Genomic DNA, 19,166 nt, shown 5'->3' with positions numbered 1-19,166 from the left:
AGGGACGAGCTTCCCGCAAGAGAAGAACACGCGACTGACCGCATCTGCGGCGGGACCACGTCCGGCCCCACGCGGAAAGCACCGTCTACCATCTACGAGAAACCCCCGCACGTCCACGCCCCGCTCCGCGCCCTTCGAGGCCAAAGCAGCACAGGCGTGGGCAGCCTCACACCCGCTGCGCGTGCCAGCGCCAGGCACAGGAGCACGTGTCCATCACGCAGGTGGCTGCCAGGCGCCAGGGGACATCCTCCAATGTACCTGAGGTGACGCACACCCCGCCCACGCTGGGACCCTAGGGCACCTGCACGACTCCCGCCACGACCTAAGTTTACACCATTTCCACCGCTTTCTGAGAAACCTCGGCCCCAAGCCTGTTCATCTCACGCACGCTTCTCCCCAGAGGCCTCAGCAGCGTCGCGCTCTCCCTGTCCGTGGAGGCGGCATTCCCATGGCGGGTGGCTGCCGGCCCCAGGGGAGGAGCGCCGGCGCCCGGATCTCGGACACGCGCGGCGGGGGGCAGGGAACGCAGGTTTCCCGGGCTGCGGTCACCTCAGGGCCGGGGGAGGGCGCAGCACCACGCACGGGTGAAGCACGTGAGGACGTTCCACGCTGGGATTCACGCACCTGCACTCGCCTGTGTCCCCCCCCCCCCACCTCCATCTCCTTCGGCTCCTCCTCCTGTACCTGCATAACCTCCTCCTCCACCTGCATCTGCTCATCCCTCCTCCTGCACCTGCTCATCCCTCCTCCCCCTCCTGCACCTGCTCATCCCTCCTCCTCCTCTTCCCCTTCCCCTTCCTCTTCCTCCTCCTCCTCCACCAAGACTCCCACCTTCACTTCCCCCACCACCCTCTTCAGCCTAAGGACCCGGCCGAGGGTCACTCGTCAACAGCAAACCGGATGTACACGCGTGATCACATAAGGCAAGTTCCCTTAACCTCGCACCTGACTTCCCTTCAGTTTTCCCTTCTCAGAGCAAGTCCCAAGCAAAGCAGAAGCTGGCGGAGCGTCTGTGACCCGGATCCCGGGCCCCGGGCCAGCGCTCTGAGAACCGGGAAGAGGTCAGACCCCCAGGGCACGCTTCGGGAATCTGGGGACCCTGCTCTCAGCCACCAGCCGTCGATGCAGAGAACAGGACAGCTCACGGGAAAACTGAGGAGGCCAAAGGCTCACGCTCCAGGAGGACGAAGTGGCCTTCTCAGCCCTGCCCCCACTCACTGCCACAGTGGAAATACTCGGGCGAGAGCCCACGAGGGCTTCACCCCTCCTAGAACCTGGAGACCACAGCAGGATTCTCAAGTCTGCCCCACAGGACACACGGACCCCAAAGCCCGCCCACGGGCCGCGTGTCGTTGGCACAGCGCTGGCAAGAGGAGACGGGCCTGTCCTCACCGTCTCTGCTTCTCCCCGTGCTCTGCCTGGGTCCCCGACGGTCCTGCAGGACCTCAGCCCCACCCCGCCAACCCCAACCCCACCCCGATCGCCTGCAGGGCTTGTGTTCCTGCTCGCCCCGCCCCCCTGCAGCCCCCAAAGGGAAACCAGGCCTTCGCACGTGCACGGCCCTCGGCTACACCCAGGACTTCAACTCTGGACGCGCCTCCCAGGGGAACCAGCTACAAACGGCTGGTACTGAGGCCCCGGCTTTGCTGCGGGAAGGAGCCCGCAGGGACAGACGGACAGCCATCACCCCAGAGGCCTGCCGGGGGTCAGAGGTCAGACCCACAATTTCCCAAGGGGCCTGCGTCTCAGGAACCCTAACGGGGGAGGGTTCAGAAAAGGAGCCGGATGCTCCAAGTCCGTGAAACCTTAACCAACAAGAAACACGATGGCGCCCGCGCTCCCGGCGGTGAGGACGGCCCCAGGTGTCCTGCATCTCAGATTCGACCGTCCGCTCTGGCTTTCATACGAGGCTGGTTTTCCAAAGTCATTAACCTACTGACTGAAGTGCAACCAGCGGCCCATCTCGAAACTAAAACGCTGTTGTAACTTTTATTTAAAGGAGGCCCCGTGCCCAGCATGGAGCCCAACGTGGGGCTTGAACTCACAACCCTGCAATCGGGGGAGCCCTCGGGCAGCCGTGGGCCCCGGCCGGGGAGTCGGGGTGCCAGGCATCTCACCCCGTCCTGGGGGGACCAAGGACTCCAGGCCGACGAGCACCTTCCTACTGCCTGGGTCACGCGGCGCCGCACAACTGCCCCACATGACCTAACAGACGAGCAGGTGCAGCTTGTTCAGGGCGCCGAGGGTCCCCGTGTGCGAGGACCCCCCAGCACTCGACATGCCCTCTTCTCCTCTTTCGCCCCAACCCGCTCCCGGGGGGGCCGGACCCCTGTGGCCCCTGGACAAGACGACCAGGGAGGCGGGGCAGCTGGCCGGGCCAGCAGGCGGCGGGAGCAGCACACCAGGGACATGGGATCATCAGGCGCCAAGTCCCTCCCCCGCTGCCCCTCAGTCTGTTCTCTGGGTGAGAAAACAGAGACCGAAACATCCGCAGGCGCTAACATATCGCGAATCTGTCAGAACGGCGGGCAGGGAGCACCTGGACGGGCGTCAGGGTCTTCGCCGCCCTAGCAGCCCGGGGCAGGCGACAACACAGAAGTCTGGGCTGCTGATTAACGGGGCAGACGATCGGGGCCCTCAGGGTGGTTCCCGGGGGTCAAACCCAGCGCGGCGATGACATCGTTCTGATAAACCACGAACTTCCAAACGGAATCAGATGTGCTCTGATCCTGGCCCTGCGACCGCTGGCCAACCGGGACCCCAAGCTCTGGAAGAGGGGCAGTTCCCTGCTGTCCCCTCCCCGGCACAGACCGCATGCCCTGAGCATCCGGGGGCTCGGGGGCCCAGGCCGAAGGGCCACCGACGAGCTGAGCCCTCCCCCGGAGGCAAAGGGAATCAAGTCCCCCCGCTACACGCAGGCCTGGACTGAAAGGACGAAGCACAGACGTGAACACGAGGCCGCGTGAATTCAAAGTCCCGGGGACCTGGCCCTGGCCATAGTCCCTCGGCCTCTCAGGCCTTGAGCTCGCTGGTCGGGCCGCGGGGCCGCCCTGAGGCCTCCCGGTGGGGCGCAGAGCCTCTGCCCGCCAGCCTGCCCTTGGCGACACCACCGGCAACACCTCGGCTCAAACCCGGGCGGGAAGCACGTGCCCCGAGGCGGGAGGGACCCCCGGGACCGGGCCCCATTCCCGCAGGGCACCCGCACATGGCGGCGCACGGCCCTCCCCCACCGCGTGCCCCCAGGTGGCAGAACAAGGGCAGGCATCTCTTCCTCGAACTTTCTGAAAACATTTCAAAAGCTAGCAAGGGTTCTCATTTGTCCTGCGGGCCCAGGAAAAAGCCCCAGGGTTTAATCTGATGTAATCCGGGGGGCGGGGGGGCGGCTCTTCCCCACTAGCACGTCCCTCTCGGGCAGGCGGAGGCCAGGCCAGGGGTGAGCGGCGACCCGGGGCCCCGAGCTGCAGCCTGGGCCCCGACCACACCCCACCCGAGCCAGCTGTAAGGGTCTCCAGGGGGCAGGCGGGAGGGCAGGGAGGGGCAGGAAGGGGCTTCCAGAATCTGCGGGCCGCGGCTCCCAGGCCTTCCTCCCACGGGGCTGCGTGTGGGGCGAGCAGCCGGGACGAAGCGGTGGAGCCACAAGGCCCCGGGCACAGCAGCCCAGGCGGGGTCAGGAGCACCGCGGGTCCCAGCCCCGGCAGGTCACCGGGGACCCTCACTGCGCCGTGAGCCCCGGGTTCCCGCGTCGCCAGCGCGACAAACCCCGTGATTCTGCGCAGATCAACCCCCTCTCTCCTGGTTCTCCGTCCTCTGCGGAGGGAGGCCTCTGCACAGGCTCCCAGGCTGATTCTGGCCGCGGCGGAAGACGTGCTGGGCCTCACCTCGTCCGAGGACCACGGCGCCGGCGGCGTGGGGCAGCTCCGAGCCGCCCCCAGGACGGAATCTCAAGGGCGAACGGACCCTCTCGCCCTAGTAAGTGAAGTGGAGATGGTTTCCGTGTATCGGAGAGCCGGCAGCCCGGGACAGAACCCCTGGGACACAGTCGCTGCCCGGAGCACCCACGGCCTGCGACACGAACCAGGGGTCCCCTGCAAACCTGGGGGGCCTCCCGGGACACACACGTGGAGCCGGGGACACCTGCATGGGGTGCCGGGTCCACCGTCCACCGGGTGCTGGCTACTGTGCGCACGTCAGGCGACTTTGCGGGCAGGGCGAGAACCCTGGGAAAGCAGCAGGACCCCCAAGCACACGCGGCAGGCAAAGGTGCACCCCCTGCAGCCATGACGGAGAAGCTCCTGCACGAGCCGCACGGAACTGAGCTCTAGAAAGGTCTTGCCTGGGTGCTGAGGGCAAGGGAGGCCTGCTGTCAGGCCCAGCAGGCCCGGGCACAGGGAGCAAGCTGCAGAAGGACCCAACGGCCACGTCGGAAGCTCCCTGCTCCCGTAAGAAATCCCCCCATCGTTACAGCAACGCTAAAAGGCAGAGGGAAAAAACAGGGCTAAGGACACCCGGGGGGCTCAAGGATTGAGCGTCTGCCTCCAGCCCAGGGTGTGACCCCGGGGTCCTGGGATCAAGTCCCACATCGGGCTCCCTGCATGGAGCCTGCTTCTTCCTCTGCCTGTGCCTCTGCCTCTCTCGTGGATAAATAAATAAAGTCTTGAAGAACAAAAAAAACCAACCCCAGGCCTCCACCACGTCTGACCACAATCCAAATCCAGCAGGCATGAAGAGAAAGTGGGGTTTGTCGCGACACAAGGCATCAGCAGAGACACGCAGGTCACCGGGCAAACAGCAAAGATGACCCGGGAGGCAGGGACGTGAGAGCCCGTCCACATGTGCTCAGGAGGCGGAGAGTGAGCCAGCCTCCAGGACAGGCCCGGCCGGCACCCTCACTCCCCAGCTACTGGGCTCCAGCGAGGGAAGTGGATGCAGGCCTCTGGGACTCAGGGTCCCCACAGGCCACGCGGGGAACAGCACCCACGTCAAAGGGCTTGCTGGGGAGACCGCCTGTGGCGAGGTGTGCAGACCCCAGGCCCCTGCACCAACCCTGGTGACGGGAACCCCACTCTGCTCCAGCTCGTGGGGGGGCAGGGGCGGCGCAGGGGCGGCGCAGAGGGGGCTCCTTCAGGGTCACGCTCACCCCTGCACACCCGGAAAGCAGGCGGGTGACAGCGCCCCACAAGTGGCAGGGCCACTGCAGCTTCAACCCCAGCAGGGCCTCACCGGCACGCAGGTCGGCTGAAGGCCCGAGCTCCCCGGCCCGCGAGCAAAGGCCTCATGCCCAGAAGACGGGCGCGTGTGTGGACGAGCGCATGCATGCGTGGGCAATACACGCACCAGGACGGACACCGTGCACACACAGATAATCCACAGATAACGCTTCGGCCAGGCCTGCCCCGCGACACGTTTCTTTACCTTGGAGCCCCCGCGCGGTGGTGATCCTTGCTCAGCATCAGCAGGTCACACCTGGGCTTCTTCATGTTCCGGGACCCACAACGGGTTTGCTGAAGCTGTCTGCTGTCACTCGGACCCCAGACCTCCTTCCCTACAGCGGGGTCCCCGGACCAGCAGGCTCCCCGGACCCACTGAGAATACTGATCCAGGGCGCTGTTAACCCTGCCCTGGCACCAACCTCGGGGGAGCCCCAAGGGGCAATACCGCGGTCCTGACAGCTGTCAGCGGACCCTGGGCCACACCGGCCCCGAAAGCAGTTGCTGGGAACCACACAGGCCCCTCCACTCCAGGAAAGCCCCAGGCGCCAGGGAGCCCCGTGAGACAGGACGCTCAGGGTACAGACTGCACGAATGTCGCAGCCCAGCAGGCCAAGTGCCAGGCTGCCACACAGACAGGCTCCTATGACAGTGTCCACCGGCGACCGAAGCATCTGCGCAAAAGGACACTGCATGCCGACCCGAAGGCCGGCCGCCCAGCTGGCCAGGAGGGTGGGGAAGGGACAGGAGGCAATGATGAGACATGTTAATTATATCTGAAACCTGCGTGTTCTGAAATGCTGCCATCGCACTGGTCCCCAGAAATACTCCGGGGACCCCTATCCCCACTGGCCGCCCCTGCGGCAGACGCTCAGGCCAGACAGAAGGGGCGGCTCCGACGTCCTGCCCACACCCCCGCTCTCCTGCCGCACCCTGAGGACTTGGCCTCCTAAATGCACTCTGGCCACTGCGGTGTCCTAGGCTCAGGCGCCCACGGCTCGCCCTGAGGCAGACTCGGGGTTGCTCAAAAGGGGCTGTGGGTCCATGTCGCACAGCAAGCAGGGCAGGCATGATGGGGGCATCCTCACGCCACGCCCAGGGGACAGGGTCCAGCCCAGGGCCGCCGAAGTCCGCAGCGTCCGTCTGCGCTGCACCCGAGACCCCCGCCCCGGAAGTCAGACATCGAAATCCACTCCACAGCCATGTGCTCACGAAGAAGCAGGTTTTTCGGATGCACGTTAGTGCCTGGTTCCCCAGGACACCCCGCGACCCTGCTGGCAATCAGCCCAAGAAGGTGGGGAAGCTCAAACTGCTTCTCAGAGCTCCCAGCTTTTCGAACCAACGCGGAGATGTCTGTGACCGCCGACGGCCACTCACAAGCCCGTCGAGGGCCGGGACCTCCAGCAGCCTGGCACAGCCTCACTGACCCCAGGGCTCGAGACTCTGCTATCTGACCACCTCGCCGCCTAAGGACCGGAGAGGCACACCCGGTCTTCACGAGGCTCAGACCCATGCTCTTGGTGCAACAGGCCATCGGGACAAGGCGGACAGTAAGCAAGGACCTCACTGTGCCACTCTCTTGTGGAGGAGTTCAGAGGGCGGCGTGTGGAAGGATCGTGGGAAAGCGCAGGGCAGGTAAGCGGGGGAGCGAGCCGCGACCTAAGTGAGAGGAGGGAGGACCTCCCTGGAGAGGAGGAGTAAGGAGCCCGCGGGCTGCCAGGGCGCCGCTGGTGGCGGGAGGGCCCTTGGTGCAGCGGGAGCGGCCGCCCGCGCGAGGCAAGCTCGTGAGGGATGTGGACGAGGACACCAGCCCCCAGCCGGCTCCCCTGGGAAATCACCGCGCCACCTGGCTTCCTGCACTTTTATCCCACCCGCAATGTACCAACAACGGAGGCACCTGCTTTTCCGTGAGTTTATGGCCCTTTGATCGTTTACCTTCCAGTTTTTTAAAGCTCCCCTACCAAGTGTTCCCGTCCAGTCCCTTTGTCATAAATGGGCTCCCAGGTTCCAGCAACAGCTGGCGGAGCATCCACCCCCCACCCAAGCACCGTGGGCCAGGTCGGGGGTGAAAAGCGTGCCCCACCCTCCCTCCCTCCCTCCGTCTGTCCACCTGCAGGAAGCAGAATGCCAGGCTTCCCATCCTTTCCCAAAAAGCCTCACCCACCGCACGCAGGGCGCCAGAAAGTTCAGTAAGAGGAAACCTCAGAATCACCTAAGTGTTTATTCTTTAAAGATCAATTATGGGAAAAGCTCTCTGAGGTCAAGAATGCTGCTCATTGCCAATTAATAGAGCTTCCGACACCTCCTGGGGTTTTGGGTGTCTTCCTAGTATAAAAGAAAAAAAAAGTAGTATGTTTTGTCGGGGTCCCGCTCCCACGCCTAAATATGTAGCCTGTGCTGGGGAACCGCCAGGCTGAGCCCGAGCGAGCGATGACGCGCGGCGGGGAGGCAGGGGCCCTGGGCCGGGGCGGCGAGCACAGGGGAGCAGCCCCCCCCCACCCCAGGTGAGGCACAGCCCGCGGAGGAAAAGAGAACAAGTGACAATAAGGGGCCCACGCAGGCCGCCACACGGGAATCGAGGGACAGAACCGAACCTACCCCACTCCCAACACTCAAATAGGAAATTTATTTCAAAAAGGATATTTTATTTATTTGAGAGAGAGAGAGAGCGAGAGCGAGAAAGAGCACGCACATGAGTTGGGGAGGGGAAGAGGGAGACGCAACCCCCCCCCCCGGAGCGAGACTCGATCTCAGGACCCTGAGAGGCAGATGCATCACCCACCGAGCCCCCAGGCCCCTACACGGGAAATTCAACAAAGTTTAAAAGCTCAAGGCTCCACTACTGCAGGCGCTTTACCGAAACGGATGATTTTTAAGTTCCTGTTTCTGTCAATATGTAGCATTAAAAACAAACAAAACGCCCAAAAAAACCAAACCCCCAGTTGCGACTACCTGTTGGCCTGTTGCTGCATTTGGTGCTCGTGGACTCCGCCGCAGGGCTGGCGGGTGGGCGCCCTGTCAGGGTCCCCAGTGGGTCCCACCCTGGGTGCGGAGGGAACACACAGGTTCTGGGCGCCGGGACCCACCAGGGCAGCCCCCCGTGCGCCGTCCTTCTAGCGACAGGGGGTAGGACGGCCGCCGCTCCCTCGCCACGTCTCACACACCCAGACCCGAGGGCCTTGTGCGCGGTCGGCCCCCCTCCTGGAAGACGGGAGTGACAGGTCCCCATCCGGGACGTCGCCTGGGACTGTCAGCACGCGGCAGGCGCTCTCGGGCCTCGAGGCGCAGCGGCCGTGGCCCCCCCGGGGCACCGCCGCCGGCCACACAGCCTGAGAGGGACACCCTGGGAACCAGGACACCCACAGCTCCCTGCTTTCCAAGCCCAAACCGACCTCGCCACAGAGCCCCACAGCCCCGCCTCCACCACTGTGACAGCCTCCCCTGGGCCGGGGGCAGGGGGACCCCGGATGCATGCGCCACACGAAGCACAGGGGACGGGCCGTGACCTACCCGGGAGGCCTGGCCACGACCCCCGCAGAGACAGAGCGCTCCCTGAGAGCCGGGCAGCACCTGGGGGCACAGGTGCATGTGAGGCACCCAGAGGGCCCCACGGCCTCAGTGGCAGGGTGACCTGTGCACCGCGGCCACCCCAGGCAGGGCCTCCCAGGCCACGGGGCCGACTCGGACGGCAGTCAGCATCCGGCGGGCACCCAGAACGCACCCCGGACGTGCAACTGCAGGCAAGGGAAGCGTCCACGCCTCGCTGGCAGGCCCCGCGGCAGGTGACAGCGAGCAGCCTGGTGGCGGCTGGTGGCCAGGGCCGGGCTGCCCACTCTGAGCAGCCCACAGGGACCAGGGCCCGAAGCCCGGTGTCACCATCACGTGCGCCCCAGCCCACTGCCTTCCTGCCCGGCTGCCCCCCCCAGCCCCACACGCCTGCTCTCCAGCCACCGACAGGTGCAACAGCGCAGGGTGCGGCCCCGAGGTTGTGACCCGGGCTGGCAGGCAGCGTCTCCCGTCACAGGCGCCAGGCCAGCCTGACATCGCGACCCCGCAGAGGGTCCAGCACACAGCGAACACGCCTGCCCTGTGTCCTCAAGGCCACACGGGGGGACGGGGAACAATGGGGACGGACCGTGGCCGGTGGAGATGGGACGCACACGGCTCCAGGGGGCGAGGCAGCGTCGGGGCGACACCAGAGGAACCGCCTGGAGCAAAGGCGCGGACGTCGGAGCCGTCGGACAGCGCGTCCCCGCGGACCAGGAGGGCGCGGGGCGAGAGGGGCTGCAGGCTCCCTGCCGGGTGGCTCCGGGTCAGCCGGGGTGACGGGCCCCCGCACCGCGGCTTCTGTTTCCACGGCCACCTCTGCCTGCCTGTCCAACCCGCAGTGTCCCCGGGGGCTCGTCCGCAACCCCTGACTGCGCCTTGTGGGCAACGAGCCGTCGGGACCCCTTCTCCAGATCCCCCTTGCCCCTCGCAGCGCAGGAGCTGCCGGGCCGCCCGCCCCCGGGAGGATCCTATGCACTCACCCCAAGCACCAGGCCCAGGAGACCGGCTCAAACCACAGCAGCCCCCCCACAACCCTGGGGGAAGCTCGCGTGAACAGGAGCCACGCGCGGCAGGGAAGCCCCGGGGAGGCTGGCACCACGTGCAGCCTGCACTAGGCCCGTCGGACGGACGTGTATGGCTTTGGCTTCCTCTTTGGAAAGGGACCCAGGTGACAGGGAAGCGATGACCCCTCAGGAGCAATGGCCTCAGGCGTCATCTGCGGACCGCGGGAGGGGGGCCGGCCCATGAGGACGCGTGGCCGCTCCACAAGGCTGACGCCCAGAAGGTGCCTTCTTGCTCCGTGGCTGCGCGCTCGCCCCACGACGGCCACCGCCAGGAGGACCCCAGTCCCTGCCTCGCCGCCCCAGGAGCCACACGAGATGCTGCGACAGGGTCCGCTCGCATCTTAGAAACAAATGCACCACAGCCTCCTCGGCCACCTCCTCCTGCCAGAGACTCGGGCATCAGGGGCCAGCAGGTGGGCTGGGGTCCCAGGGGTCCCCGCGTCCCCTTACCCCGGCCCCGTGGCTCCCATTTCACTAAAGTGAAGCTCAAGCATCAGACGAAAACCAGGTCGGCCTGTCCCCTCACTGTGTGGCCCCGCGACAGGTGCCTGTGGGGCAGTCAGGACCGACCACTGCTCAAGGTCGAGCCTCTGGAGGCGGGAGGGGGGTCCCGCTGGGGAGTCCAGAGCGAAGCCCCCGACGTGGAGCCCCGAGCCTCAGGCCGCAGGCATGAGATGCAGACAGTGGGCCGCTGACACCCGATGGCGGAGGCAGGACCCGGGGCGGGCTCGGTGCCCCCGCAGGTTCACCGCTGGACATCCCTGGGCAAGCGTCCCGCGTCCAAGGCCCACACGGTAGCCTGTGCAAACCAGGCATGTGGCCCGGGCCTCCCGAGGGGGCTGGGCCAGCACCACGCAACCCAACCGGGGGAGGCTGCGTCCGCCGGCACCACAGGACCAGCCCGCCCGGCATGGCCGCTGTGCGTAAGACACGGCAGGCGGGAAGCAGTACGACAATGAAAATGCACAGCCACGTGTCCGGCACTGAGTCCACACTCACGCGGCTGTATGGTCTCTACACGCGTCGCCCCGAGTTCTCCACGGCCCGTGGGCGGGCGAGGACGCGGCCCCCTCGGGGAGGCCCGTCTGCGGGACCTGCTCCCCACAGGGAAGCCCACCTTGGGCTCCAACGGCTGGAGGGACCCTCACGTCCTGAAAGAGCAGGACGGCCCCCCTGGCCCCGGACCCCCAGCTCCCACCCGACCAGACCCGCCTGAAGGGTGGACGACTCCTCCAAGACAGAAAGACACAACAAACGCGGCTACTTGGTCTCTGAGTGATTCTAGAATTATTTTCTCCGGCAGACGTCAAGCCCACGCCTGCAAGGACGCCGTCGAGCCGATGCCGCGCTGGCGGGGAAGAGGACGCACGGGCCAAAAGGAGCCCGTCCCTTTTCTCTAATCAAAAGTCAAATATACGCTTAACGTTTTTTTAGCGTGTATTTACTGACTTAGAGCATCTCCGTGCTCAGACCCCGCCTGGTTGGACGTCCTCGCGCACCAGCATCTTCCCACCAGCCCACGCCTCACAGGAAGGCGGGCGGGCTCCTGTCATCACGTTGGCCCTCCATCTCAGGGCTTCGGGATCAAAATAAAAATGATGATAAATGCAGAATTGGAGGACGCCAAGGAAACGTTGCATCGCAGGCGCCAGAGAACTGAAGCGAGGTCACCCCGCAGTCCCCTCCCGCCTCCGTCTCAGGGCCCATGTGCAGCGACAAACGCCAGGGACGGAACGAGGCGGGGCTTCCTCCTGGGGGCCGGGGAGCCTGCAAAGTGGACGAGAGCCTGGCGGCCGCACCGCCTGACTAACCCCAAGACAGCAGCGCACTGCGTAGGGGGTTTCCCCATGACCCGCCACCCACCACCGCCCGGAGTCGTGAGCTTGGGGCTGCAGGAGCCCACATGGTGTGCCAGGGAGGGTGCAGGGTCCGCGGGCCCCCAGCTGCCGTGGCACCTGTCTGTCCCGCCGCGGCTGGGAGGCGAAGCAGGTGGGTCTCTGGGGTCCCTGCATCCCGCCACGGTCCACCTGTCACTCGTGAGGCAGCCACGCGACTCCCTGCGCGCAAGGAAGAGCGTCTGCAGCGGATTCCGCCTACACTGACGGTGCGGCCGCGCCGCCTACCAGCACCAGCCACTGCGCGGGCGCCGGCCCACCGGACCGGGCAGGGGCGGCTCACCAGGGCAGGACGCGGACGGGCTTCGCAAACCAAACGCCATCTGTTTTTACGTGAACACGCTGCAGTGATTTCAAACAGTCGAGAAGACTGGGACCTCACATGCGCATGGTCCCCTAACCCTGCTTCCAGAGGCGACGTCCTCGCTCCAGGACATCGGGGAGCAGCACCCATCGGCCCACAACAGTGACGGGTCCCATCATGAGGCTCTTCTAGAGCTGCGCGCCCTACGGCGCCGCCGCCCCAAGGCGACGTTGTACACCCGCCAGGCGGACACGGACGCGAGCTCACGGTACGCTGCAGCGAGTCCAAATCGGCTCCTCTGCCTCACGAAGCCCCTGTCAAGGTCTCCCCATTGTTAGGAGACTCAGAATGCACCCTGGGCGCGCTCTGCAAAGGCGCTTCCAGGTAGACGTCCTAGCGGCCCGGGTGCTCTCGGCATGCGAGGGCCGGGACGGAGGACCTGTGTGTCCTTCCCCTCGAGGGGCAGAGTCACGGGGAGCAGGAGTCTCCAGCCACAAACCTCTGGAGGGAAAGGGAGCCCGGTGGACACGTCCTGCTGCCAAGACACGGCTGCGCAAGGCTAAAAGCGAAGAAGCTACAGGATCCCTCTCTGGCTAAAAACACAGACGGTGGTGATGGGCTCTGGGAACGGAAGTCATTTCTAGGGACCGATCCCACATGAAGACTCTGGGGGGGGGGGTATTGTCCTCACCCAGGTCCTGCAGACGCTGCCAGAAGATGCAGGAATCCGGCTGCGCCCACACATCTGCAGACGCCGCGAACACCTCCCTCGGCCAGCGAAGGCCCAACCTCGGGCTCTGGGCCACGACCCCGCCCTGAGCCACGGGTCGGACGAGTCGGGGACGCAAGGAGGCCCGCTCTGGCCTCGCCCCGCCGCCCGCAGCGCTCGCTGGAACAGCGCGTCCAACTGCGAAGGGCGGAGGGCAGCCGCGGAGTCCAAAGCAGCCAGCGCAGGTGTGAGCAGAGCAGCGGCTATGTTCCCAGCGATGCTCCGGGCTGTGCTCCCGGCAGTGTTCCAGGTGGTGCTCCCGGCTGTGCTCTGGACCGTGCTCCTGGCCGTGATACGGGCTGTGATACGGGCTGTGATACCGGCAGTGCTCCTGGCAGTGCTCCTGGCTGTGATACCGGCAGTGCTCCCAACTATGCTCCCAGCTGTGCTCCCGGTCGTGCTCCCGGCTATGATCCCGGCTGTGCTCCTGGCCGTGCTCCCAGAAAACTTCATTTACAAAAGCAGGCAGGGGGCCAGCCAGCACCGGAGCTGGGAGGGAAGGTTCCAGGCCTGGGGAAATTGGGGCTGAAATGCAGCGGAGCGACAGCAGGGGCGCTGGACAGAAGGCAGAAACCGCTCTCAGAAGGCCGCCCGGCGGCAGGTAAGCAGGCGTCGGGCGGCTGGGATCACACGGACCGCTCCTCAGACGTCTGATGTCCAGCACGAGCATCCGTGCTTTGGACTCAGAACTCAAGAACCAAAACTATAAAGGTAAAGTTCGATTCTCGCGTGAATACTTGGAAATTCGACAGTAGGCCTGACAAGCTGCGGCACGTTCACATCCGAGCGTCCGGCCGCCGAAGCATCAGTCCACGCTCCACTCCCACGTTTTAACCTGAAGCCATCACGCCTCCTGCTTTGTGTATTTTTCTTAAGGGTAACAAACGCGGCTTTTGTTTATAGTAAGTAAATAAAATGGGCCTCGTAACAGGGGCGTAGTCCCTTCCTCGGAGCCCTGGAGGCTGCGTGCAGTGGGAATGAAGGACTCTTTGGGTTTGAGCGAGCACATGCAGGATGCAGGGTGGCCTGGTAACGGAGCGACTGTGCCCTGAACACGTGGAGGCGGGGTCTGCTGTGACGTGAGAAATGCGAATACTTCTCAAGTCTTGAGCTTTTGAGGTTTTATAATTGCAGCCGAGGGATGCCCGGGTGGCCCAGCGGTTAGCGCCGCATTCAGCCCAGGGCGTGACCTCAGGGTCCCAGGATTGAGTCCTGCGTTGGGCTCCTTACATGGAGCCTGCTTCTCCCTCTGCCTGTCTCTCTGCCTCTCTCTCTGTGTGTCTCTCATGAATAAATAAATAAAATCTTTAAAAAATAAATAAACAAAAATAAAATTGCAGACGATGGGCAGACGGTGGTCTCTATTTCTAACCGCCCCCATTTCCTCATTGAGCAAAGTCTCACCTCCGGCCCCGCCCCCCCAGACCAGGCTTCTCCTCCTCCTCCGTCCTCCATGGAGAGTGTCCTGCCCAGTCCTGCCCCGGGCACTTCCTCCAGGGAGGCCACCCTGACCTCCTCTCCCTCCCTCCTGCCTCATCATCTTATTTGCCAGCTGTCCCACGTCTGCCTCCCCCCACCGGGACTCACGAGCCCCAGGAATCAGGTTGCCTTGTGCAAGGCTGTCCCCCCGGCCCCGATGCCTCGTCCGGCACAGTCGAGCACCGAAGGATGAGAGGGAACTATCCGAGACACGGCCAGGCCCGGGCCGGGTGACTTCCGTGCGGGTGCTCCAATCCCCCCGTAACCTGGACACCATTCACCCTTTTTTACCAGCAGGGAAACTGAGCTTTGGGGGTGTTACGTGACTGCCCCCCGTCCCCATCAAGGCCGCAGAACTAGGGCATCATATTTGAAAGGAAAAACCTGCGTCTTAGAAGTGTGGCTGTCTGTCCCCTGTTCCACCAGCCCTGGGGCCCGTCCCGCCCACGTGCTGGCTCTGTCCCTACAGCGGAAAGCACAGTAATTTAATGCACATGCTAATTTGGGTGCTTCTGTGTCCATAAAAAAACTCTACATCTCAGCAACTCGGTGACCGAGCCCTGTAAGGCACCCAAGCCCCAGCTCCGGGGGGGGAGCGGCTAGGATCAGAAAACCATTCGTACGCTGAAGATCAGAAGAAACTCTTCTCTATAAAGACTTGGGAGATTTCTCTAATTGCTGTAATTGCAGATTGCTCAAGACTGGGACTCACTGTAAATCATCCCATTTTCTGAGAAATTCTGGAACTGTCATCTGATTTTCCAGGAACGGCGGATGCGAGCTGCCAAGTCTGGCTGCTGGGTTTTTACAGGAGGAAGACTGTGCCATCAAAGGCCACCAAATGGCGTGACCGAGCATTTCCTCCGGGGGGGACGGCGTGGGGCTGGGCTGCCCACCCCGCACTCGCCCACCGCTCCCTGGCTCCTGCAGCGCGGCCTTGGGCCACTGAGTCAGCAAAGACACACGGCCAGCCCGTCTGTGCGGGGAGGCAATCGTCCCTCCGTGTCTGTTCCCTGTCCGTCTGCCCGGCAGGAAACTGAAGACGGGGCGGGGGGGTGGCGAGGAGCGGGCGGTGGCAAAAGGGCCTGCGCGTGTGCCATCAAGCCTGCCCTCCATCAGGCCTCTCCACTCTGCAGCCCGCGGGACAGGACGGTGCTCACTGACTTCCAGGCTGACCACCCTTCCCCCCCAGCTGTGGTTTCCCTCGTCGCGCCCTGGTCCCCTCCCTCTGGGAGTGACGGTGTGAAGTGCAAGGCAGCAGGTCAGGAGCTGCGCACAGGCTGGACCCAGACAACGGGCCGCAGCTAAGTGGCCACCAGGGAGCGGGACCCACGCCCCGTGGATGCAGCCCAGAGCTTGGCTCAACAGGGTGAGGCCCCTTTCCGAACCGGGACGCGAGCACCGGAAGGCAGGGGGCCTGACGCGGAGCTCGCCCGCTGAACGACGCTGCCGCCAGCACCCGTGGCAGCTCTGCGAGGGCAGCGGCACTCTTCTCGGGCTTGTGACCGACGGCGGCCTTCTCTCCAACTCAGTGGTGGCACCGAATGGCATCCCTAGCTTTCAGCCTCTCTAAAGGCTCACGTTCCCTCCGTGCCCAAAACCACTAAAAAGGAATCTCAGCACCGTGATGCGCAAGCAAACGCTCATCACTATCGCCGAGGGCGGACTTGACAGGTTCAGGGCGGGGAAAACAAGTGCAGACATCGGCAAACGTCAGAGCGAGGGGAGGGCACGCGGAAGGACCTCAAACCTGGGAGCTCTGCTGGAGAGAGAGGCCGAGAGAGCGACCGTGAGTACTGGGAGACCTGGAGGGGTTGATAAAGATGGACAAGCCTGGGGCCCCCGGGGGGCTCGGTCGGTGAAGCGTCTGCCTTCCGCTCGGGTCCTGGGATCGAGTCCCAGGGACGGGGTGTGTGCGTCCCTGCTCAGGGGGACGTCTGCTTCTCCCTCTGCCCTCTGTTCACGCGCCTGCTTTCTCTCTCTCTCTCATTCTCTCCCTCTAAGAAATAAAATCTTAAAAAAAAAAAAAAAAAAGACGGACCAGGCCTGGCTGTGCATTCCTTCAGGGACACCCCTCCAGATTGAAAAGTAAAAGTTCAAACACAAACGTGGTTGAGAAGATGAGAAGCGTCCCAGGGAAACCCACCCAGCAGCCCACGGAGAGGAGCTCGAGACCCCGGAGGAGCGGGTCTGAGCTCGTCCTGCACAAACACCCCCCCCCATTATCTGAGGGAGGACTGCGTGTCTGAAAGGCAAGCCACGCCTAAGCCAAGAGACCTCCCTGTCCCCACTCCTCTCCCCGGGTGCTGTGTCTGCACAGACACTCTCCAAGCTACCGCTGCAACGTGCCACCCGCAGCTTTGGGGCCCAGCAGGCAACAGCCCCAGAGCCTGCTCCTTCCCGACGCCGCCTCCCGTGCCTCCGAGGCAACACCGCACAGCGACGATGACAACAACCGTCTCAAAGATGCCACAGACAAAGAGAGGACATGCGATGAGGCCTCCCAAGCAAAGCAAACCGTGGGAGACACGCGGGGACCCTGCGGGCCGTGCCAACAGCCCCGGCGCACACCCTCCCATGGGGACCCGCCGGTCACGAGCTACGCCTGCGCGCGGGCCCTCGGCCACCACCACGTGCTGGCGGCAGCCGTCCACGCTCACGCCTACCTGGTAGTACGGGTGGTGCAAGAAGGAATCTGGGCAGCCAGCCAAAGCCATGGGTTCCTTCTTCGAGCTACATTTACCGCTCCTCAGCACCTGCAACAAAGACAGACCGTCAGAGCCAGACCAGAGGACGAGTTCGCTGCTCACCACTTGACTGCAAGCGACCCGTCCCAGCGGGCAGCCCCTGGACAGGGCTCAGGCCGTGGGGCACCCGGTCAGGACGTCTGCTCACGGGGCCCAGCCTTCCCTCTGACACAAGCACAGGCTCCAGAGCCCCGGGGGGGTGTCCGTGTGGTCCCGGGCCTGTGGGGCTGTCACAGACGCCAGGGGGACGCTGGCCACGGCTCTGACCACTCGCTCGTCCCCTCAGGGGCTCCCAGGGACCTGGGCTCCTGCCCTCGTTACAACGTTAACACCCCCGAAGACTTTACCTTCCTTGGGCGAACATGGTTTCAGCCCTATTGCAACTAGGCCCCGAGGAGGCGCTGGGTCCCTGGGCCACAGTCAAGATCCAGCGCCGTCACGGGCATCCAACCGCCCCCATCAGCTGCTCCCCGAAGGTCCCGTGGCAACCACCTCTGAGAGCAACAGCCCCAGAAACCGACTTCTGAACCCGTGAAGGCTAACAGCGGCTTCATCAGAAAGCCCAGCAGTTCCTGCAGCGAGCTCCTAGCAGGCAGGAGCGAGGCCCCGTCTTCCCTCCTGCGATCTACTGGGGGGCCACCCGCACGCCCGACGCACCCAGAGCAGGCAATGAGCGTCCCGGCGGGGTGTGACAAAGGCCCCCTCCCTTCTGCTGCAGAGGACAGGGGCTGGGGCGACGGGCGACCAGCAGGTCGGCCTGGACCCGGGCTGGGTCCCCGCTGCCTCTGAACACACATAAAGAGCTCTGCCCAACTTCCATGAAGGGAGCTCCTCCGAGACACATGCTTCCTCTACTCTGCGAGCAAGCAGAGAGCAGTGTGGACCCAGGGACAGTGGCCGCGTCTTCTCTGCAAACCGTCAGACGCGCAAACATCTCAGGAACGGCAGCAACTAACACTCCCCAGCGTCATCAATCCCAGAGGTGCAGGCCCTGGACCCTCGGCTCCTCTCTGGCCCAGCCCCCCTGAATGAGTCATCATTTCTGGCCACGAGAGGCCTTCCCGAGCTTCTGTACTTGCCGCTGTCTTTCCAGCTCCACCACCAGCCGACTTACTACACCCTGTAGGACTGAGCTCAGGGATCACCTCCTCCAGGAAGCCCCCTCAGGCTGCCTCTCGCCCATCACCACCGCTCCAAGATGGCCCAGTCAGTGGCCCCTCTGGGCTCCCGGGCCCCACGCTGGACTTACAGCCATCTCTCCACCTGCTACCCAGAACCGTAAATGCCCCTTCCTGGTCTCGCTCCCCCCATGTGACCTGTGCGTCCACTGTGCCCCAGCGCCCACACCAAGTGTGGCCGGGCCCCCGCTTCGCTCTCGGCATCTGAATCCAAGCAACGCAGGTTTCACAACAGGGGGCCCTGGTGGTCACCAGTGTTGCCCCATTAGAGTGGGAAGAAAACGACACAAGTCCAGGACGGCCACCCCACCATGTCCGGGGCCGCTGCCAGCAGGACCACCCCCCCCCCCAAAAACCCCGGCCCGGCGGAGGCCCGGGTACAGGCGGGCACCCCGGTGCTCCAGGACACAGGCTCTCCTCCGAGGCCGCCTTCCAGAGGATCGACGCAGCGATCGATACCTGGAACCCCTACAACGAGGGAGCAAGGACGTCCTGCTCCTCCGCTTGGGGCCGAGAAGGGCTCAGCTCCCCAACGGCCCTTTACTATGGGAAAAACTAGAATTCAGCAAGGGGCTCGCTTCTCTTAATGAAATTAAGAAGGAGAACGGAAGAAACACTACAGGACACGATACACCGGAGGCTGGGAGCAGTGAGGCCGGAATGAAGTCGGCAAAAACTCAATCCCTGGGAGCCCAATCCCAGAAATCCCGACAACAGCCCCCAGAGAGACCGGGCCAACACGGCAGTGGAACGGCAGCCTCCAGGTCAGCACAGAACTCGGGCTGCGGAGGGCACCCAGCCGCGGGGGGAACCCCACCTGCCCTACCTGAGCCCGACGCCTCGCTCCCTCTCTCCTGTGGCAGAGGCTCTCCACCCCGACAGTCTGTTTCTAGAATCCCAAAACCACGACTCACAGGAGCTTCCCAGGGGAGACTTATAATCCGACGGGAGACAGAGTGAGGATATTCATTGCA

The 19,166-nt window shown here is 64.3% G+C and overlaps 1 protein-coding gene across 3 annotated transcripts in view; it reads right to left on the bottom strand.

Moving 5' to 3' along the window:
- The window catches only part of GRB10 (growth factor receptor bound protein 10), a 157,021-nt gene that overhangs the window by 86,541 nt on the left and 51,314 nt on the right, over positions 1–19,166 (bottom strand). For all 3 annotated transcript variants that reach the window (XM_072791706.1, XM_072791707.1, XM_072791708.1), the window contains one exon: positions 16,934–17,023. In XM_072791706.1, coding sequence (XP_072647807.1) covers positions 16,934–16,984 — 51 coding nt within the window. In that variant the 5' untranslated portion in view covers positions 16,985–17,023. Of the gene's footprint in view, positions 1–16,933; positions 17,024–19,166 lie in introns of those variants that run through there.

The sequence above is a fragment of the Canis lupus genome, chromosome 21 (genome assembly GCF_048164855.1).
Source record: "Canis lupus baileyi chromosome 21, mCanLup2.hap1, whole genome shotgun sequence".
In the NCBI taxonomy this organism is placed as follows: Eukaryota; Metazoa; Chordata; class Mammalia; order Carnivora; family Canidae; genus Canis; species Canis lupus.
Note: the sequence above shows the minus strand (reverse complement) of the source record. Positions and strands in the feature narration are given on the sequence as shown.